The 23,142-nt window shown below is 43.3% G+C and overlaps 2 protein-coding genes across 3 annotated transcripts; one reads left to right on the top strand and one right to left on the bottom strand.

Moving 5' to 3' along the window:
* Positions 1 to 2,562: 2,562 nt before the first annotated feature.
* Positions 2,563 to 17,689, top strand: LOC140134688 (group IIE secretory phospholipase A2-like). Of its 2 annotated transcripts, XM_072155173.1 has the most exons (6): positions 2,563 to 2,697; positions 13,287 to 13,381; positions 13,725 to 13,804; positions 14,210 to 14,360; positions 15,898 to 16,004; positions 17,072 to 17,689. In XM_072155173.1, exons 3-6 carry the CDS (start codon positions 13,771 to 13,773, stop codon positions 17,227 to 17,229), a joined length of 450 nt encoding a protein of 149 aa, XP_072011274.1. In that variant the 5' UTR covers positions 2,563 to 2,697; positions 13,287 to 13,381; positions 13,725 to 13,770; the 3' UTR covers positions 17,230 to 17,689. The 2 variants fall into 2 exon arrangements, with proteins under 2 accessions (XP_072011274.1, XP_072011273.1); XM_072155172.1 differs by lacking the exon at positions 13,287 to 13,381 and having other exon boundaries at positions 2,592 to 2,697.
* Positions 17,573 to 23,142, bottom strand: OTUD3 (OTU deubiquitinase 3). The gene is made up of 8 exons (XM_072155171.1): positions 22,821 to 23,142; positions 21,914 to 22,062; positions 21,329 to 21,441; positions 20,388 to 20,510; positions 19,800 to 19,916; positions 19,571 to 19,667; positions 18,701 to 18,906; positions 17,573 to 18,376 (listed from the first exon to the last, which is right to left on the bottom strand). Exons 1-8 carry the CDS (start codon positions 23,126 to 23,128, stop codon positions 18,203 to 18,205), a joined length of 1,287 nt encoding a protein of 428 aa, XP_072011272.1. The 5' UTR covers positions 23,129 to 23,142; the 3' UTR covers positions 17,573 to 18,202.

The raw sequence follows: 23,142 nt of genomic DNA, 5'->3' as shown, positions 1-23,142 counted from the left end.
ATTTCATAAGAATCTGCAGCAGATCCATAACCGTGTTTCCTCTTCTATTCCAGATCCTTTTTCCTTGGAAGCCGGGTCAGACCAGGGGACCTTGGGCCCACCAGTGAAATAGATTTTGTGGAATAGTAAATGTACATTTTAAGGCTACACTGAAGCGATGCGTTTGCATTTCTTTTTAAAATGAACATATTGTGGATAACACCACAAAAAAGAGGGAACAAAAACCAAAATATAGAAAGCATAAAATAACAATTTATTAGATCAACTAAAACAAATCCATTTAAAAAGAAAATATACATGGAAAAGGTCAACTAATGGTCGTATTTGCTTCCGAACAAGTATTACCCATTACCCAGAGGAATAAGAGAGGACAAGGGACACATACACAGGTATATACAGGTTTATTTTTAATGGATTTGTTTTAATTATTTTATGCATTCTACATTTTGGTTTTTGTTTCCTCTTTTTTGTGGTGTTTAGATTTTGGAAACAATGGGGCACATTTACTTACCCGGTCCTGTCGTGATCCCCGATCTGGACTGTCCGACGAGGATGAAGCCCGGCGCGATTCACTAAGATTGTGCGCCCGATATCCTGCATGTGTCGCTTCCCCGCTCAGGTCCGCCCGGAGTTCACCATCTTCTTCACGGTGTATGTGAGTGCATTGTCTTGCAACACAATTTGAATCTTAAATCCCGCGCTCAGTCCGAATCAGTCGGGTTGTCCAACGGCCACGCCCCCCGATTCGTGCCGCATGAAAGTTAAATGCGGCGCAAATCGAAAATAGGCGGGAAACCCGACGGAAATGCAGTCGGCGGACCCTTAGTAAATGTGCCCCAATCCGTTTGATCAGGTGGGGGTACATTGTGTCCATGCCCCCTATTACTTGTATCGGTGTACAAATTGCAGATAGCAGAATTTAACTGATTGCATTTACTGTGGAACGTCACTGTAGATAAAGGATTTATCCCAAGGATATTATGTAAGGGAATGTGTTTATATAAATCAAACGTTTCTTAAAGGGGTTTTCCTATGAAACAAGTTAGGCCTTATCCACAGGATGGAGCTGACAGAAATTGCAGAGTACCGTACTCGGCGGTCACCGCCAGCTCCATAGAGAGGAATGGATCAGAACGGTCATGCGCGGCCATAGCGAAGAGGGGTCCAAGTGAGGTACCTGGGACCCCATTGTACCCCTCGTTCTCATCTCATCACAGAGACCCCCACCGATCAGCAAGTTAGACCCTCTCCTGTGGATTACTGCTTTTCGCTTGGCTGTGTGGATGGGAACCAAGATTAGGGAAGAAGGGTCATCTGGATGGATACCGGTTATGTCACAATATATAAGAACTCGTTTTCTTGTAGTTTTGTGTAGATGGGATAATCAGGGCAGGTAGTTATGGAACATCTGTAAAGCTTGTGGAAAGATGATAAAAAGAGAGGAGTAATGATTAGATTGTAACATTAAAAGAAGCTAGAATATGATATAGTAATAATTCCATTATGTATATAGCGCACACAGATTACACAGCGCTGCACAGAGCTTCCGAAATCAGTCCCTGTACCCAATGGGGCTCACAATCTAATCTATAGACTCCGTTTTGTCTCTTTTGTACTTTACATGAACTTATCATCTTCTCCACTGAATAAAAAGAATTGTTCAGGATACAGGCAGTCCCCGGGTTACGTACAAGATAGGGTCCATAGGTTTGTTCTTAACTTGAATTTGTATGCAAGTCGAAACTGTGTGTTTTATAATTGTAGATCCAGACAAAAAAAATTTTGGCCCCAGTGACAATTGGAGTTTAAACATTTTTTGCTGTAATGGGAGCAAGGATTATCAATAAATCTTCATTACAGACACCTTACAGCTGATCATTGCAGCCTGGGACTATAGTAACATCCAGAGAGGTCACCAGAGGTCAGAGGTGGCAGAGGGATCTTTAACTAGGGGTCATCTGTAAGTTGGGTGTCCTTAAGTACGGGACCACCTGTATTCTGGCCTGTGTAATCCATTCCACACACATCACATTATTGTATGTAACAAATGGGGACCACTGAAGTCTGGGATATGGGGGTCCGATACTCAATTAGAAATACAATAGTTGACATTGAGAATAGATGTAGCCCAAGGATTCTAGGAAACGGTTCTGTTATTCTTGTAAATGAGGATCCAGATGGTCTGTGTTTGTGTCCAGTTTAGCTCCAAAAAGAGAGGAACTTTAACCAAATTCATACGATAAGTCAAAGATGTGATCAATATGTTATTATGAGTACAAATCAGATCTGTCACCTCTAATTTTATGGATTGTGCCACCCAGTAACATGAAAGGGTATAAAATAAAGGTACATGAAAATGGCGAATACTTGTCTGTGTCTTCGTTACGTACTGTAGTGTAGTGTATTTTGGGTGAACAGCACAATGTTATATTGTTTATTCTGAGATTTCTAACTGCAAAAAGAAGTTGTGACATTTTGAGCTGCTCCTCCCACCTGGAAACTGATAACTTGGCCCAGAGTCCAGAGGGAGGAGAATATTTACCCTTTACAGGTACAAATACATCTAGTAGTAGATCTAATCCCCACTGGCAGAAGATTCCTCCAGACTGAATGGACAGAGGATCCTGACATATGTTACAGCACCACAGCCAGAACTTCACAACTTTACTGCTCCACAGCCAGAACTTCACAGCACTGGTAATCTTATTTTCTGATACATCTCTTGATGACTAAATATAAATATTATAATGCTGTACTGCTCCTATATAGAAGTATATAACTACTATAACACTGCCCCCTATGTACAAGAATATAACTACTATAATACTGCCCCTATGTACAAGAATATAATTACTATAATACTGCTCCCTATGTACAAGAATATAACTACTATAATACTGCCCCCTATGTACAGGAATATAACTACTATAATACTGCCCCCTCATGTACAAGAATATAACTACTATAATACTGCCTCCTATGTACAAGAATATAATTACTATAATACTGCTCCCTATGTACAAGAATATAACTACTATAATACTGCCCCCTATGTACAGGAATATAACTACTATAATACTGCCCCCTATGTACAAGAATATAACTACTATAATACTGCCCTCTATGTGCAAGAATATAACTACTATAATACTGCCCCTATGTACAAGAATATAATTACTATAATACTACCGACTATGTACAAGAATATAATTACTATAATACTGCTCCCTATGTACAAGAATATAACTACTATAATACTGCCCCTATGTACAAGAATATAACTACTATAATACTGCCCCTATGTACAAGAATATAACTACTATAATACTGCCCCCTATGTACAAGAATATAACTACTATAATACTGCCCCCTATGTACAAGAATATAACTACTATAATACTGCTCCCTATGTACAAGAATATAACTACTATAATACTGCCCCTATGTACAAGAATATAACTACTATAATACTGCCCCCTATGTACAAGAATATAACTACTATTATACTGCCCCCTATGAACAGGAATATAACTACTATAATACTGCCCCTATGTACAAGACTATAACTACTATAATACTGCTCCCTATGTACAAGAATATAACTACTATAATACTGCCCCTATGTACAAGAATATAACTACTATAATACTGCCCCCTATGTTCAAGAATATAACTACTATAATACTGCCCCCTATGTACAAGAATATAACTACTATAATACTGCCCCCTATGTACAAGAATATAACTACTATAACACTGCCCCCTATGTTAAAGAATATAACTACTATAATACTGCTCCCTATGTACAAGAATATAACTACTATAATACTGCCCCCTATGTACAAGAATATAACTACTATAATACTGCCCCCTATGTACAAGACTATAACTACTATAATACTGCCCCTATGTACAAGAATATAACTACTATAATACTGCCCCCTATGTACAAGAATATAACTACTATAATACTGCCCCCTATGTACAAGAATATAACTACTATAATACTGCCCCCTATGTTAAAGAATATAACTACTATAATACTGCTCCCTATGTACAAGAATATAACTACTATAATACTGCCCCCTATGTACAAGAATATAACTACTATAATACTGCCCCCTATGTACAAGACTATAACTACTATAATACTGCCCCTATGTACAAGAATATAACTACTATAATACTGCCCCTATGTACAAGAATATAACTACTATAATACTGCCCCCTATGTACAAGAATATAACTACTATATTACTGCGCCCTATGTACAGGAATATAACTACTATAATACTGCTACCTATGTACAAGAATATAGCTATCATAATACTGCCCCCTATGTACAGGAATATAACTACTATAATACTGCTACCTATGTACAGGAATATAACTACTATAATACTGCCCCCTATGTACAAGAATATAACTACTATAATACTGCCCCCTATGTACAAGAATATAACTACTATAATACTGTCCCCTATGTACAGGAATACAACTACTATAATACTGCCCCCTATGTACAGGAATATAACTACTATGATACTGCCCCCTATGTACAAGAATATAACTACTATAATACTGCCCCCTATGTACAGGAATATAACTACTATGATACTGCCCCCTATGTACAAGAATATAACTAGTATAATACTGCCCCCTATCTACAAGGCTATAACTACTATAAAACTGCCCCCTATGTCCAAGAATATAACTACTATAATACTGCCCCCTATGTACAAGAATATAACTACTATAATACTGCCCCTATGTACAGGAATATAACTACTATAATACTGCCCCCTATGTACAGGAATATAACTACTATAATACTGTCCCCTATGTACAGGAATACAACTACTATAATACTGCCCCCTATGTACAGGAATATAACTACTATGATATTGCCCCCTATGTACAAGAATATAACTACTATAATACTGGCCCCTATGTACAAGAATATAACAACTACTATAATACTGTCCCCTATGTACAAGAATATAACTAGTATAATACTGCCCCCTATCTACAAGGTTATAACTACTATAAAACTGCCCCCTATGGCCAAGAATATAACTACTATAATACTGCCCCCTATGTACAAGAATATAACTACTATAATACTGCCCCTATGTACAAGAATATAACTACTATAATACTGCCCCCTGTGTACAAAATATAACTACTATAATACTGCCCCCTATGTACAGGAATATAACTACTATAATACTGCCCCCTATGTACAAGGATATAACTACTATAATACTGCCTCTTATGTACAGGAATATGACTACTATAATACTGCCCCCTGTGTACAAAATATAACTACTATAATGCACACAAGACAAACAGCCAGGGCGCATAGCAGTTTTTCATCTTGAGTAATAGTCCAATCGAGCTTGTTCCGTATCAGGTGGATGCGAGGATATTAACCCGCTGGCTAAGGGAATGTCCATTATATTGTAGAAAAAAAGCATTTCCAGCATCCAAGATAGATTAAAATGTGTCTTCTTTGTTTAGTAGAAAAGCATTAAAAATTACATATAATCAAAAACATATACATTTCAATATAAACTCTTAGCCATGTTTGATTATATGGTGGCCCTGCTTTGGTTAATACTACTGTATGGTGACACTGCTGTATGACACTACTGTATGGTGACACTGCTGTATGACACTAGTGTATGGTGACACTGCTGTATGACACTACTGTATGGTGACACTGCTGTATGGTGACACTGCTGTATGATACTACTGTATGATACTAGTGTATGGTGACACTGCTGTATGACACTACTGTACGGTGATACTGCTGTATGACACTACTGTACGGTGACACTGCTGTATGATACTAGTGTATGGTGACACTGCTGTATGACACTAATGTATTGTGACACTGCTGTATGACACTACTGTATGGTGACACTGCTGTATGATACTACTGTATGGTGACACTGCTGTATGACACTAGTGTACGGTGACACTGCTGTATGATACTAGTGTATGGTGACACTGCTGTATGACACTAGTGTATGGTGACACTGCTGTATGATACTGCTCTATGGTGACACTGCTGTATGATACTACTGTATGGTGACACTGCTGTATGACACTAGTGTATGGTGATACTGGTGTATGATACTAGTGTATGGTGACACTGCTGTATGACACTACTGTATGGTGACACTGCTGTATGATACTAGTGTATGGTGACACTGCTGTATGACACTACTGTATGATGACACTGCTGTATGACACTACTGTATGGTGACACTGCTGTATGACACTAGTGTATGGTGACACTGCTGTATGACACTAGTGTATGGTGACACTGCTGTATGATACTACTGTACGGTGACACTGCTGTATGACACTACTGTATGGTGACACTGCTGTATGACACTAGTGTATGGTGACACTGCTGTATGATACTACTGTACGGTGACACTGCTGTATGACACTAGTGTATGGTGACACTGCTGTATGATACTAGTGTATGGTGACACTGCTGTATGACACTACTGTATGGTGACACTGCTGTATGACACTAGTGTATGGTGACACTGCTGTATGATACTACTGTATGGTGACACTTCTGTATGATACTAGTGTATGGTGACACTGCTGTATGATACTAGTGTATGGTGACACTGCTGTATGATACTGCTGTATGGTGACACTGCTGTATGATACTAGTGTATGGTGACACTGCTGTATGACACTACTGTATGGTGACACTGCTGTATGACACTAGTGTATGGTGACACTGCTGTATGATACTACTGTATGGTGACACTTCTGTATGATACTAGTGTATGGTGACACTGCTGTATGATACTAGTGTATGGTGACACTGCTGTATGATACTGCTGTATGGTGACACTGCTGTATGATACTAGTGTATGGTGACACTGCTGTATGACACTACTGTATGGTGACACTGCTGTATGACACTAGTGTATGGTGACACTGCTGTATGATACTACTGTATGGTGACACTTCTGTATGATACTAGTGTATGGTGACACTGCTGTATGACACTAGTGTATGGTGACACTGCTGTATGATACTAGTGTATGGTGACACTGCTGTATGATACTGCTGTATGGTGACACTGCTGTATGATACTACTGTATGGTGGCACTGCTGTATGACACTTGTGAATGGTGACACTGCTGTATGACACGTCTATCACTGCTCTGCCCCTCAGTGATCTGCATGGTAGCACAAATCCCATTCCCGCAATAAATAAAACTTAATAACCAAAACTGTAAACAAAAGACACCAGACAAATGATTATGTGGAATAAAAAGGCCGCAATGCTTTATTATGGGGTAACCAAAATGAGATAAATATTTAAATTAAACATCAAATTTTATTCATAATAAAACAGAATAATTCAAACACATAACTAAATATATAAAATGTAAAACTAATTCTCCCCAGCCTGAGCTGGGAGACAAACCCCCACAAGGCCTAGCCGAACTAGGCAAGGCCCCCCCCATAGCACCGCAGCCAATGCTCTAACGCATTCTGCAAACCTAAATTGAATATATCCAACCCCACCTCCGATAAATGCACCGAATCAGATCTATACAAACCTTCAACAAAACCTTCTAGGTCCACATGCCTATAAGAAAACCCCCCTATACAAGGTAAATATTTTTGCATCCTCCTATTAATTCTTTTCCTAATCTTGTCCATAAAATCCCATTCCCCCCGCCATAAAAGGCGTGGGATGATTTCAGAGAAAATTAGCACTGTGTCAGGAAGGATACATTTGAGAATTGCTAAATCTTTCTTTAATTCCCATAAGAACTCCAGCGTTCTCACCTTCCCGATATCATTCCCACCCACGTGCAAAATTAAAGCATTGGGGGTAGGCCAAATCCTAACTAAACTTTTTACTTCCTCTATTACCTTTTTCCATTTCATTCCCCTGAACCCAAACCAAAAAACATTTACATGCTCCGGATCGAAGTTCAAATTCTCGGTGTAACAACGACTTCCGGCTCTTTTCTTTGCCCAAAAAATAAACGAGTGGCCAAGAATCCAAATCACTAAAGGGGAACCTAAAAAACAAAATAATTAATTCACAAGCAATAAGTTAGGCCTTACATACAATTTGAAACGGCCCGATTCCCATCTGCCAATCCTTCGTATTACAGCATCACTTAAACCTAAACGCGCAGCCTCTGTCGCTGCTCCAATCCGAAAAGAGTGAGAGGAAATTTTCAAATTATCCAAACCCAACTGACTTAAACACTTTTTCAAAACAGCGTTAAATTGAAAAACCGTCACATGAGATAAATTACCATGTACCAATAATGGGCCATCTACCTTTGGCCTCAAGCCGAGCCATCTTCGTAAATTAAAAATGGGACATAAAAAATCATCACCTAGTCTTGATAGATAAATCCATTTTCCCCTCCCCAATTGGTCAGTCTTACATCTCCTTAATAAAATGGCCACAGAACTCTGCTCCAAGAACACGTCCTCAAACAAAATACCAGAACAAGCCTTTTTGCTCTTGCATACCAGCTCGCTAACCCTCAGGGCTGCAAAGAAAGCTAGAATAAAACCCACCCTAAAAAGCCACGACTCAAATTCATCAAAGCAAACACTAGGTAATGTCCGAATAATCTTGGAAAGCAAATCAATTGAGATCGGACGCCTAATATCCCTCAAACTCCCTACCTTCCTATGACCCTTCAGCATCTGCTTAACCGGAAAATAATCCGTAGGGGGCGACCTACCCGCTAGCTTGAAGAAAAAAGCAATACCTGCCAGCTTCTTAACAATGGAGGCATAGCTTGCACTATTTTGCATTAAATCACATACGAATAAAAGACCCAATGACAACTCATTCTGAAAACAATCAACATTAACAGAATCACAAAATGCTGTCCATTCTCCCCATGCAGCTGAATAACCAGCCCATGTACTCGGAGCTAACGAACTTCTAATTTTTTGAACCATCAGTCCCAAATAATGTTCCAAAGGTGGGGAGGACAAGGAACTCCTTCTGCTTCTGCCTCTGGAACCAGCTGATGGAATCTCTGAAACTGTAATCGAGATAAAGAATCTGCTATCACATTAGAAGCACCTTGAACATATCTCGCTTTTAGCCAAATATTATGCTTTAAACAGCAAAGAACCAAGTGCCTCAACAGCTTGACCACCATATCACACTTAGAAGACAGAGTATTTATTGCAAAAACAACACCTTGATTATCCGTATGTAACATTATTCTCTTATTCGCGAAATAACCACCCCATATAACAATTGATACAACCACTGGAAACAATTCTAACAACACAATATTTTTAACCAACTTATTCTCAACCCAACTGTCTGGCCATTTCTCAGCAGACCACCTACCATTCCAAAAGGCACCATAGCCTACACCTCCTGCTGCATCTGTAAACAGATTTATAGCTGTGGACACTTCAAAATCCTCCTGCCAACAGCTCCTACCATTAAATTTAGACAGAAATTCCAACCACATAGACAGATCCTCCTTTAAGGATTGTGCTAACCTAATATGAGCTCTCGGGGACTTTACCCCTCTTGTAGCAAAGTAAAGACGGCTATTAAAAACTCTACCCATAGGAATCACCCTAGTGGCAAAATTCAATAGGCCTAACAATGACTGCAATTCTTGCAACAAAACTTTCTTCCTAGACAAAAACAAAACCAACAAAGATCTAATCTTATCTAACTTAACAACTGGCAATCTAAATTCCATATTTACAGTGTCAATCACAATACCTAAAAACTCTAACTCATAACATGGCCAAACAGTTTTTTCTTCTGCAATTGGCACACCAAATTCTCGCATTAAAACTTGAAAACTTCTCAGTAAATGAGCACATACTGACGAATCTTTGGGACCGATGAACAGAAAATCGTCTAGATAATGCAAAACATCACCCATGCCGACCTCCTGTTCAACCGTCCATTGTAGGAAGGATGAGAAGTCCTCAAAATAATTGCAGGACATTGAGAACCCCATTGGGAGACACATGTCAAAGTAGTATTCATTGTCAAATTGAAAACCTAAAGAATTAAAACCGCAAGGGTGAACAGGCAGTAGTCTAAACGCTGATTTAATATCTGCCTTTGCTAGCAGCGCTCCGCGGCCTTGCTTCCTCAAAATAGCTACAGCATCCTCAAAGGACGCATACACCACTGATGACAAATCTTTGTCAATCTGATGATTTAATGATCCTTTTTCAGGATACGACAAATGGTGAATCATTCTAAAATCGCCTGGCTCTTTCTTTGGGACAATCCCCAAAGGAGACAACCTAAAATTTTTAAATGGGGGTGCTTTAAAGGGTCCTGCAATCCTTCCCAATTCTAGTTCTTTCCTAATTTTCTCCGCTACCACATCCCTATGCAAATCTATTGATCTCAAATTCTTAACTAAACTACACCCTTGGCCGGTGAATTCAGGAACATAAAAACCTTCTGAAAACCCGTCAATCAAAAAACTAGCTTTCAATTGATTTGGGTACATTTTTAACCATGGAAGCATTTTTTCCAGATTCACCGGCGTCCATGCTTTTGGAAAGCTGTTCCTTGATTGACAATTGCTGTTGCTGTGTTTGATTATTTCTTTTATAGCATCTAGAGACAGGATGAGTACCTGCACAGAATGCGCACTCGTGTTTATATCTACAGTTTGTCAGCCACTTACAAGATGATTCATTAACCCCTTAAGGACGGAGGGTTTTTCGCCTCATTTCTCGCTCTCCAACTTCAAAAATCCCTAACTTTTTCATTTTTCCGTGTACAGACCTGTGTGAGGGCTTATTTTGTGCGTAACGAATTTTACTTTCCCGCAATGTTATTTATTTTAACATGCCGTGTACTGCGAAGCTGAAAAAAAATTCCAAATGTGGAAAAATTGAAAAAAAACCGCACGTGCGTCACGTTCTTGTGGGCTCAGTTTTTACGACTTTCACTCTTCGCTCCAAATAACATGCCTACTTTATTCTTTGGTTCGGTGCGATCGCGGTGATACCAAATTTATACAGGTTTTATTGTGTTTTAATACATTTTCAAAAATTAAACGAATGTGTACAAAAAAGAAAAATTTTTTTTTGCCATCTTCTGACGCTAATAACTTTTTCATACTTTGGCGCACGGAGATGTGTGAGGGGTCATTTTTTGCGAAATGAGGCGACGTTTTCATTGCTACCATTTTGAGGTCTGTGCGACATTTTGATCATTTTTTATTTCATTTTTTATGTTATGTAAAAAGGTGTAAAAGTCGCATTTCGGACATTTGGGCGCCATTTCCCGCCTCGGAGGTCACCGCCGGCCGTAACCGTTTTTATATTTTGATAGATCGGGCATTTTGGGACGCGGCGATACCTAATATGTTTGTGATTTTTACTGTTTGTTATGTTTTATATCCGTTCTAGGGAAAGGGGGGTGATTTGAACTTTTAATATTTTATTGATTTTTTTTATTTTTTAAACTTTTTTTTTTCTTTTTTTTTTCACTATCTTTTAGACCATCTAGGGTACATTAACCCTAGATAGTCAGATCGCTGCTACCATATACTGCAATACTACAGTATTGCAATATATGGCATTTTTGCAGCACATTCATTACAATGAGCCACTGGCTCATTGTAACGAATATGCAGCTGCCAGATAGCCTCGTGTCAAAAGAAGACACGAGGCTACCATGGCAACCGATCGCCGCCCCCCGATGACGTTCGGGGGCGTGGCGATCGAAAAAAAGATGGCGGCGCCCGCGCGCCGCCGTCTTTTAAACGCCGCCGGCGACTTTGCCGGCGGCGTTTAGGGGGTTAATAGCCGCGATCGGTGCAGGCACCGACCGCGGTTATTAGCGGTGGGGGTTTTGTGCAAAATGCAAAAACCCCCACCTCTGTATGAAGAGGACTCAGCCCGTGAGCCCTCTTCATACATCCCTTATACCTCTGCGCCGTAGAGCTACGGCGCAGAGCGTTAAGGGGTTAAAAGCAAAGCAGACACCCTTTCTCATAGAGGTTTGACTGGATGACGCCTGCTTTACAGGAACCGCTCTCTGTGGCAACATTAAATTAATCCATATACCCACATCTTTAACACCCCAACGGACTGATGGGTACACAGCCAACTTTTGTCTGAAAGTTTCGTCATAATTAAACCATGCCATACCGCCAAAATTACGGTACGCATCTAGTATAATTTCCTGATGCTGAAATAGTCCCATCGCAGCTTCAGGAAACTTTTCAGTGAGCACGGCTGAGTATATGCAAAAACCCTGTAGCCAATTAAAAATCGATTTGGACACAGTACGCCTCCTGTCATCATCTAGTTTATCATCTTTTTTCTCGTGCTTAACATGATCCTTGGCAGATGGCAACAGCGACATAATATCGATAAACTCCTTCTTCCAGATGCGCTCTTTAACAGAGGCTGGCAAATGGAAACCTAAAGGAGTCATTTCACATAAGATGGGTTCTTTCAGCGCTGTTTCCACCACACCAGAACCATTATCAATGTTAGGCAATACAGCAGATACAGAAGTGACAGACTGACCCTGTGCCCAAACATTAGCTACAGACAGAAGAATTCTGACTACGCATAAATCTTAAAAAAGAATTAAACATTTCAAAGTCATTTGCTGAAGGTATCTCACCACCCGATGAAGCCTCCTGGCCAGGACCGGAGGAAACGGACCGTCTTCTCACCACCGGCTGCTGGTTCGTCGGGACATCCACACTTCTCACATCGTCCCCCTGCTCCTGCTGCGGCACAGCAGAATGCTGTGCCCTACGTTGGTGGTACAGCGGTGCCGTCTCAATCCCATAGGGAGAGACCGCCCCCTGCCGACCACTCACTGACGGTGCCAGCAGATCCCTCCTTTCGGCAGGCTCCTCCCCCTCAGCCACTGCTGAACGGCTCCCGGCTTGTGCGCCACTTGCCTTCTTCTGAGACCGCCCGGACTCTTTTGCGGTGGCGGACCTCTTCCTTCCGACATCCGGAGGCGGGGTATAAGCACACCTGGTCTTCCTGCTCCTCTTCGCCGGAAGTTCCGGCACGGTAACCAGCTCCTCCGCTGTGCGGGCACCGCGCGATGCCCCGGCTGACTCCTCAGTATGCGCCTCCACTCGGCGCCTTCCATCCGGCATCTCCACTTCAATTTCTTCAGGGTCCGACAGCTCCCCCGGTTCAAGCTCTCTTCCTGATGCAGGTAACGCCATTTGTAGACAGCTCCGCAGCCATTCTTCTCCGCCGGCTTCAGATGCTTTCTTCATCATCAGGTCACGAATTAGATCATCCATCCTGATGAGGCGCTGACACGGCTTCTTCTTGAAAATTCTGACACCAGGACCTTGCTGACAGCCCCCTTTTATTTGTAAGTAGATGCGGCCAGCTGCCAATCAGCTGACCGCCAACATTTCTTTACCTGGTTACAACTATTCCATTGACCCAGCTGTTCACCAATGAACAGCTGGCCTTACCTGCAGCGAATCAGCTCGCTGCATTATTTTCATAACAATTCCTGTCAGGAGAAAAGCGGGAAAACTTGACAGAAAGTTATCACACAAAAACACATTTTAACCCTTTACCTGCTTAACTGAATAGTATGGCTCACCAACACCACAGAATATGCTAAGGGATTGTGCCACCATGTATCCCCTTCCTTACAATTCAGGGGCCCCTTGTCATTCTCCTGGTTTCTCTCTTTATTACACCAGATATCGGATCCTACAGTCTCCTTCTGGTTGCTGTGATTGATAAAATATGGCGTCCTCCCTGCTCACCCTCCTGGGGACCTGTAAGTACAGTCTAGGACAATATAAATAGTTTATTGAATAAAATATTTGGCGGACAGTGAGCCGTTAGCGCTGCTGTGTTATTGAAGCTGCATTGAGATGGGTTACTATGGGCAACGAGGCCTAGTTCAATAAATGTGTCTGTCCCCACTGCTCTAAATGTCAAGAAACTTTATTGATAATCTCCAGTAGCTGCATGATAACATGGGCCAGATTTATCATTAAGTCTTTGCCTGACTGAAGGACAGAGTGCGCCATATTATTGAATACTGGCGCACGGTCTGCAATAATCAGGTGCTGATTGTGTCTACACTAAGTGCACCAGTTTTTTATTTTTTGGTCAGTTTAACAGACTTGTTTTATTTGTGTCCTGACTCCTGAGGGTCTGACCCGATGTCTCTTTTCAGGTCTATTGATGGTGGCGGAAGCACAAGCCGCAGTCCAAGATTTTGGGGTGATGATAAAATACTTGACAGGGAGGTCTCCTTTCTCCTATTTATTCTACGGCTGCTATTGTGGGATTGGAGGGTCTGGTCAGCCGGTAGACGATATTGACTGGTGAGTCTGTGTCAGCAACATATCTTCACCGGCTCGCCACTGGGTGCACTCCCGCATACCAGTCACTGTATACAACCGGCGCTGGGTGCACTCCCGCATACCAGTCACTGTACACAGCCGGCGCTAGGTGCACTCCCACATACCAGTCACTGTACACAGCCGGCGCTGGGTGCACTCCCGCATACCTGTCACTGTATACAACCGGCGCTGGGTGCACTCCCGCATACCAGTCACTGTACACAGCCGGCGCCAGGTGCACTCCCGCATACCAGTCACTGTACACAGCCGGCGCTAGGTGCACTCCCACATACCAGTCACTGTACACAGCCGGCGCTGGGTGCACTCCCGCATACCAGTCACTGTACACAGCCGGCGCTAGGTGCACTCCCACATACCAGTCACTGTACACAGCCGGCGCTGGGTGCACTCCCGCATACCTGTCACTGTATACAACCGGCGCTGGGTGCACTCCCGCATACCAGTCACTGTACACAGACGGCGCTGGGTGCACTCCCACATACCAGTCACTGTATATAATCGGCGCTGGGTGCTCTCCCACATACCTGTCACTGTATATAACCGGCGCTGGGTGCTCTCCCACATACCTGTCACTGTATATAACCGGCGCTGGGTGCATAACTTGTTACATAGCCTGGCGCATGAATTATATCTGACACAACGGGGCTCATTTACTAAGGATCTGCGGACCGCACATTAAAGGGAACCCGTCACCACTATTTTCACAAACACAGGTAGCGGCAGGTTCCCATAGAGCCCTAGTAACTATCTGACACCCTGCTTTTAGCTAGCAATAGTTTTCCACAGATCCCTACAAAACCAGAGTTATAATCTTGCCTGATATCTATGCATCTTTGGAGCAAGTGGAGGGGCGTGGCCTAATGTCATGTGACCAGGGTGACATCATCAAAGTTCCATAAGCTACTTAACATTAGCAAACTGTACCCCATGTACATATCTGACCACATAAAACAATCACAGCAGCCTCCATGGACTTCTACTCCTTTCCCTGCAGGCTTTCATATGATACAATATGCTGTGATTTCATGAGAAATATGCTTGGTGTAGTTTTCTAATGCTACAAAAGCTATAGGACCTGCGATGATGTCACCTGATCACATTACATTACGGCTGCATACAGAGATAGCATGGGGAGGAGCTGCTGGACTCAGCCCAAGGAGGCCACGCCCGACTTGACTCGCTGTAGACATGCTTAGATACCAGGTAAAATTAGAAAGTTGAATATATGGGAATCTCAGGGAAACAATTTTTAGCTAAAAGAAAGGTGTCAGTTAGTGACCGGTTCCCTTAGAGCCCTGGTAACTATCTGTATTTGGTGACAGGTTCCCTTTAAGTTCATCTATAAAGACTAGAGGGTATTTTAGATTCATCCTGAACATCACCCACTGCAGCTCAGTATCACACATAATACTCTTGTATTCATAGGTCCCTCAATATGTTTTCTTTTTGCAGCTGAGGTTGGTTTGGTTGTGTCAGTGATATTTCTTGTCCTTTGCAGGTGCTGTCATGCCCACGACTGCTGTTATGGCGTGGTGGAAAAGATGGGAGGCTCGCCACTGACTCAGAAATATAAATACACCATCATTTATAGAACCATTACATGTGGTAAGGCTGATCGTTACCTCCCATCATACACCCTATAGCACAGAAATGACTGTATATAGCAGAGACAGACTGTATGTCTAATATAGGGTGTAATTCAGATAGTCCTGACTACTCTACCTATGTGGTGTCAGTTTTCACTGTACTTCTAGAGTTTATGCAGGAACCAAAAGCTTCTACACTTCTTGCATTTCCATCAACTATTTCATTACATCATCTACATTCATGCAGCCGAGTAACGCTGTGCGCTGGAGAGGAGGTGCTGACCTATGGTCCCTCCAAAGAGAACAGCGGTGCACGGGCACTCACGCGGGTAAAGATAGAGCATGCTATTTGGCACACGTGTGGCACCGTACTGCCGCCATTGCCGTCTATGGGGATGTATATGCAACCGCAAATTTGCGACCCCATATACATCCCCCCAAGACGGCCGTGTGAATGTACTCTTACTCGTCTCTCCATTATATTATAATATTCTCCTTTCCAAGATTTATCACCATGTCAGTTGCCCGACGATAAATCTGGTGCTGTTTAAGATGGTGCAAAGTATGACTAGACAATCTATTAGTTTATACACTAAAACTGCGCCAAAATGCTGGTGCATAACTTTTGGAGCACTAACTTTTCCTGGCAATGACTCATTCCCTTTTCTGAGACCCACGCCCTTTTACGGTTCCGGCCTTAAAAAAAAAAAATGGCCGTGGAGCAATACAGTTTTGTTGGTGCATATTACTACAGTATTCTGTCACACAAACCTATGCCTGCCCAGGCGGCAGAGAAAAAGGTGAGGCCCCCCTCACCCCTCCCCTCCGTAAGGATGCATGGTGCCTGGCTCTGTATTTTTCCATCAATGGAGCGGAAGGATACAGTGACACACATACCGTGGCCGGGCACCACATGTGTCTAAGGGTTACGATATCCAGCTCTACATCAGGCCCCACAACGTTGGTGTGAAAGGGGGCTTGGTTGAACAGATCTCCCCCCCATGTTATAAGTAGTGAAATAGATTGTCAGCTCTGCAGCACTGTGATCAGATACTTGTATACTAATCCCCATTGTCTCCGGCACAGATGACGAGGACCTGGATGGGCTGGCAAGAAAGACCTGCGAGTGTGACCGGGAGGCCGCCATCTGCTTCCAAATACACAACAACTGCTTTTCCAGAAAGAACAGCCGTAATTACCTTAGGAGGCATTGTAATGGGGCTCAGCCACCGTGCAAATGCTGAGGTCACATCGGGCCGGAAATTCCACACAACAAATGGTTAAAGGAGCGCTGGATTCAGATGCCAAAACAAAGTCAGGAAGAATCAAGTCACCATCTTTAAAAAGGGGAATTCAGGGATCAAAATACTGAGTCTCTGTATACTAGGAGAGGCCAGCAGGGGCGGGAGACGACACACTGGACTCAAGGCAGTAACAGAGAGAAGTATTAGTAGCAATCTCTGACTTCACCCTTAATTATTGCTGCAGATTCAAGGGGCTACGATTCATTTCTGTGGTGGGCACCTGCTACAACGACTCTGACCCATCCGCATTCCCAACATGAACAGAACTTTAATACATCAAATGTCACCAATGTGAAAATGTAGCATAATTTTATTTCTCCGTTGTTGACCGGTCACACGGTTATTTCTGACATCACTGGAAATGATCACTGCGCATAAAATAAAGTAATTCAAAATATATATTTATAAAGTGCAGACTTGATGAAAAAAAAAACCCCACAAAATTAAAAGTAATATTTTTTTTTCAACAGTATTGTGGTTGCAGCTTTGGAGGTGACTGGAGGATTGAAATGATGTGTAGAAGGTTCAGTGTAAGGTCAATATCTTATGTCATTGGCTGACAACAAGGAACAATACACTATATGCAACAGATAGGAGACCACATATCGCCATCCCTTTAAGAGGGGTTTTGCATAGAGCAGTTAACCTTTGAACCCTTTATTATTTAGAACTAGAGATTTTTTTTTCCATCTCGAGAAACATTCATGGAACCATTAACAACCTGACTCCCTCTACAGTCAGTGGATTAGGACTTACAGTTCCTCCTAAGGTTTAGCCATTGTAGTAGGTAACCGTATCTGATGCCATCTCCCATCATGCACCACAAATGTTACCCATCCCCCAGGAGCAGAGACAAGGCACCATGGGGAGGAAGAGGCGTCTTGGATGAAGGTGTAAGCACAGCTCTGGAGGGTCAGATGTTAAGGGTGGAGAGCGCCTTCACCAGGGTCACACTGGAGGCCTCCTCCTCCTGCCGGTTATTGTCCGTGTTATTACTCCGCTGCTCCTGCACCTTCTGCCGATGCCGCTCCTCCTGCCGTTTCTTCTTCTCCAGCCGCTGCTGCTCCTTCCTCTGCTTATTACTTATCTGGAAAATTGCATCAGTGCAGAATGGTGAGGGGTGCGGGATGGAAGAGAAAAGACAGGTCAACACGTCAGCAAAGTGCAGCACACACCGCCTCCTAGTCTCACCTGTACCTGCCTGTGGCAAGACAAGGCACAACTGTATTGTGAAAACCCACTTTTATGACCCAAAACATGTAAGGACTACCAGACTGTATATCTGCACCCCCCAGCACTGTGTCTGTGCACTTCCTGCATTTGCCCTGGATCAGACATTCAGGTCTAACTATCCGGTTATGGCTTGCAGACACCACAGCCACACACAGTATCCATCCATAAACCCACTTACCTTCTGGTTGCTGTTTTTCCTGTTCTGCTCCTGTGTATCCTTGCCAGGCCTGGACTGCCGGCTATGCTTCCGGTGCTCTGCCGCTTCTTTCTGTGGGGTCGGAGGTCTCCTTTGGGTGTCCAAACCCTCACAGTCACTGGGTTCCCAGGTTGCAGAGGAGTAGGAGCAGTCACTTCCCTCTGCTATACAGTCTTCATCACCGTCACCTTAGGACATGGAGGTTAACATGATGGAGCTCTGTTAGGTGTCGACTGCCTCCGGCTAAATGACCATGTACCACTATGTAATCTTATTCTCTATACACCAGTTAACTGCTGGGGTCTGACTGCTGGGACCTCCAATGATAAGGACGCATAAGGGGGAGGTATTGTTTTCTCTCCGCAAAATGTCTCACAATTGTCACATCTGACCATTGGCATAAAAAAATTGTTGACTTTTCCAAACCTAGTGAACTTTTTTACATAACCTTCCTCCAGATATAACAAGTGCATACAGATGGGGTAGACAGATTTAAGAAGTGCAACTTTTCAAACAAATCTTAAATTTAGGTGCAAATCCATTCCATTAATACATCATGTGCGATAGTTATAAAAACAGTCTAAGACACTATGATAAATCTGATGTGCAGATAAAACTAGAGTGAGATTCTGTCTGATCATAAATCTCACCCACAGTGGCATCTTTAGGGTAGCTGTTTCCCATAGCACCATAAAAGCGGGCAGCAAGTGGCCACCGTTCCTACAAGCCCCCAGCAGTCAGACCCACATCTATCATATAGTAATAACAGATCCTGCGGATAGGTCATAAACCCTCTGAATGGGAATACTTATTTCATTCAGCATTGATACATTTTGTGTCATTCCCTCTCACCGATTTGCTTCAGCTCCTCGATCTGTAGGACGACTTGGATGGTGGACTCGATGTCGTAGCTCTCTGCTTCTAAACTCTGCAGGATCAGACGGACGTCCTAGGAAGCAATAACATGCAGGTACAATGTGAGAAGGGACTGGAGGCAGGTGCCTCTACCTAAAATGTCCAATGGCCAGTGATCCAGTGACATGATACACCATGAAGAGTGTACAATATAGCAGGGACGTACCGCGCATCCCGTGGCGTTCCGGACTTTCTGCACTGCGTCCCCTCGCTGCTCTGCCTGTCCTTGCGATATGTTGGACTTCGTTTTACCCTTCCGATTGGAGACATCTTTAGAAAGCATCTGCATGTGGGTGTAAATCACAGGAGAAGGTCAGTAAGCAGTGGGATTTTGGCCATCCCAACATTCATCAAATTTCTTAAAAGCTTGATAGATGTCCTGCCTCGGGGACCCGTATCTGCCTTGATAGAAGGGTCCTGTTTGTGGCCACAAGTGAAAATCTATTCCATCCACTTGTACAGGAGACTGCTTGCTCAACCGCAAACGGGGCCCATTTGACAGAAAGATATGGGTCACAGATGTTTTTGTTTTATCCTACGGACATAGCCATAAAAATGATGATGGCAAAGTCCTTTTAAAACCACGGTGTTCAGGTGTTGTGTGGTACTGCAAGTCAAACCAATGCAAAAACATACAGCACATGGACAGTTGTCTGTAGGAAGTGGTCATGTTTTCTTATAGATATATATATAGGGGTATGCTCCAAGGCATAATATAACTTATGGATCCAATGCCTCAACGTGTGGCAGTCACCTCTGTCTGTAGAAGTGCCGGAGTCTCTGTATTGTCATGGATGGAGCGGACGCTGTCGTAGTGTTCTCCGTAGCGATAAGCGATGTGAAGCTCGCGGGCGTTGGCCTTGTCGGAGCCTCTGATCTGTGTGGACAGAAAGGAGAGATTCCTTCGTATCTTTCACACTTGGCATTTACCCTCTAATCCTCCGTGTTCGTTTGTCTTGGCAGAACATCCTACGAGAGGGAGCTGCGATGTGTGAAAGCTGCCAGACAGGTAACGCAAGCTGCGCCGGTCACTGAATTAATGCCATTAACCAATTCCTGCCCAAACCTGATCATAATCTTACCTACATAAATAGAGATCCTGGAATAGTGGGTTTCTCAATTCTTTATCTTATCAAAAAACTTTAGCATGTAATTCATCGGACATTGAAAAAACGTGGCTGCTTTCTTCTAAATACAGCGCCACATATGACAAGGGGTTGTGCATGTATTGCAGCTCTGCTCTAGAGTTGAATGGAGCCAAATTGCAAAAACACATGCTATGGTCAGGTATGGCGCAGTTTTTGGAAGAAAGACGCCATGTTTTTCGACCTTGGGACAACCCTTTTAACAACTATTTGAAGGAAATAAAGGAGATGTTTTGGTATTCACTTTCTATAGGACAATAGACAACAAACATCACTGCAGGGGACAGGTCTGGCATGTAGATTATTCATCCGTGGGAACAGAACCCATGGTTTCATGATTGGAGAGGTGTTGTGAATAGGTGATATCCATAAAACTTAGGACAAGCCCTTTAACTATGCAGAGATTCATGGACACCCTACATAACCAGGTAACTTGGTCCAGCTTCAGTTACTACATATTCTCATGCCACAGGATACTGAATAGACTGTGACATAAGACAATATGATGTGGTGCTGTATAAATTCTCTGAGTGTCCCATGGATTTGTTACCTGCCACAGGGGATTATTCAGCTGGTGAATCACAACGATCACTTGGTTGTTCCGTGCGAATGCCACAATGGCATCGTTACCGGCGAAGGTCCCGGGCTGTGCCAGGTTCTCAACTGGGAGTGAAGAAGTAAAAAGATTTTAACTAGAGCGATGGAGAAGTAATCAAAGACAACTTGGGGGTTTGTATCATTGCCTTTTAGGTGCAGGAAAAAAAAACACAAACACAGGATTCAGCTTATGTCCTTCATCTCCAAGTCCAGTTTTGTGGAAATGTAGATTTCTCTGGCACTATATAAGAGGCAGGCGAGAAGAAGATGAGGAGGAGGAGGAGGTAGAGCAAACTACAGTGGGGATCGAGAAGGTGGGGTAAAATGTGGAGAAGGGGGGGGGTAAAATGTGGATGAAGTGGGGTAAAAGAAGAGGTGGAACAAAAGATGAACAGGAGAAGCTGACAAGACAAGGAGAAAGAACTGGGGGTTGATAGGAAACAAGTGACATAAGGAGGGGTAAGATAGGCTATCAGTAAGTGATAGGGCCTTGAGTGCAGATGACAAGATCATCGATGATGATGATGATGGCTCTCACCATGTCTTTCGAATGGAATGTCATCCTCTACAAAAGGCTCAAAATCGTTGCGGTGCTTCACCATGTAATCCACAGTCTCCTGCCGGTGATTCAGGTGATTACGGGAATGTCCTTCCAGCTGATCCCCAAGAGCCCGGAACAAGCAGTTACTACAGAGAGGAGGAGAAGGCAGATGACACGATCACATGTTCTAGATACCACTAGGATGTCTGTGCTCATCACAAATGTTCTAGGTGCTTCATGGTGTGAGAACATAATGACATCCAGATTTGATGTTCTAGGTGTTATCACCTGAGGTTCTCAGTAAGGTTTCTATTGGGGAGGACACTAAGATTACCCTTAGAGCTGAGGACCTGGGTGCTGCTAGGATTTTATCACATTATTCATTCAAAGTACTGAGGCAGTGGTGGCGAACCTATAGCACGTGCGCCAGATGTGGCACTCAGAGCCCTCTCTGTATGTACCCAGGCCGTCACCCCAGCAAAGCGTTACTTCATAAATTGTTGTGTTGGCACTTTACAATACATTAGTGGGTCGTTAAAAGGATCTTCATCACTGTATTAGGTGCTTCAGATCATGTACCATCAAGGCTTCATTTTAAGTTCTAGATAACAGTGATATGATGCTGTTATATCAATGTTCATGGGATCAAGGTTCTAGAAGTGTCTATGGGAGCACCAATATGGCTCCCGGTACAGATTGCAGGTATTGACACTATATGGCAGCATATAGATAGTACCCATAGCTACCAGTGGGACCACACGGGATAAAGGTTTCAGATGTGTCTATGGGAGCACGAATATGGTGCCCGGTGCAGGTTCTAGGTGTTGTTTTGCCACCATGGGAGTACCAAGATGGCGCCGGAGGAGTAAGATGTCAGGCTGGGATCCCCCCTGTCAGTCCTCACCCGTCTCCAGGCACTTCCCGCAGCCGGAGCCCGAGCACTTGGAGCTGGTTCGCAAAGCTAAGAAACTCCTCGGTGTCCCCGCCATCCCCGGGCCGGTTCCGCCGCTCTTTGGCTATGGCTCTCTTCGCAGCCCTCTCATCTTTCTTCCGCTCCAGCTCCGCCTTCTTCCCCGGCCGGGAGCGGACACCCTGCTTCCTGGACATGCCGCCGCCAACGTCCCAACCACAGAGGAACCGGGAGCCACAACGGCAGCAGCGAGAGAAGACACTTCCGGCATCTACAGACCACGTGATAGGACGAGGGACCATAGAGAGGCGAGGAG

Source organism: Engystomops pustulosus, chromosome 6 (assembly GCF_040894005.1).
Source record: "Engystomops pustulosus chromosome 6, aEngPut4.maternal, whole genome shotgun sequence".
Lineage (NCBI taxonomy): Eukaryota > Metazoa > Chordata > Amphibia > Anura > Leptodactylidae > Engystomops > Engystomops pustulosus.
The sequence above is the reverse complement of the archived record's forward strand: the minus strand, read 5'-3'. Positions and strand labels throughout refer to the sequence as shown.

Coding starts and splice junctions, on each gene's coding strand:
- LOC140134688 (XM_072155173.1), top strand. CDS start 13,771: ATGGCGTCCTCCCTGCTCACCCTCCTGGGGACCT. Junction 14,361..15,897: donor CCGGTAGACGATATTGACTG/GTGAGTCTGTGT, acceptor TGTCCTTTGCAG/GTGCTGTCATGCCCACGACT. Junction 16,005..17,071: donor TTATAGAACCATTACATGTG/GTAAGGCTGATC, acceptor TCTCCGGCACAG/ATGACGAGGACCTGGATGGG.
- OTUD3 (XM_072155171.1), bottom strand. CDS start 23,128: ATGGTCCCTCGTCCTATCACGTGGTCTGTAGATGCCGGAAGTGTCTTC. Junction 19,917..20,387: donor CGGCACTTCTACAGACAGAG/GTGACTGCCACA, acceptor ACCCACATGCAG/ATGCTTTCTAAAGATGTCTC. Junction 18,377..18,700: donor GGAAAAACAGCAACCAGAAG/GTAAGTGGGTTT, acceptor GCAATTTTCCAG/ATAAGTAATAAGCAGAGGAA.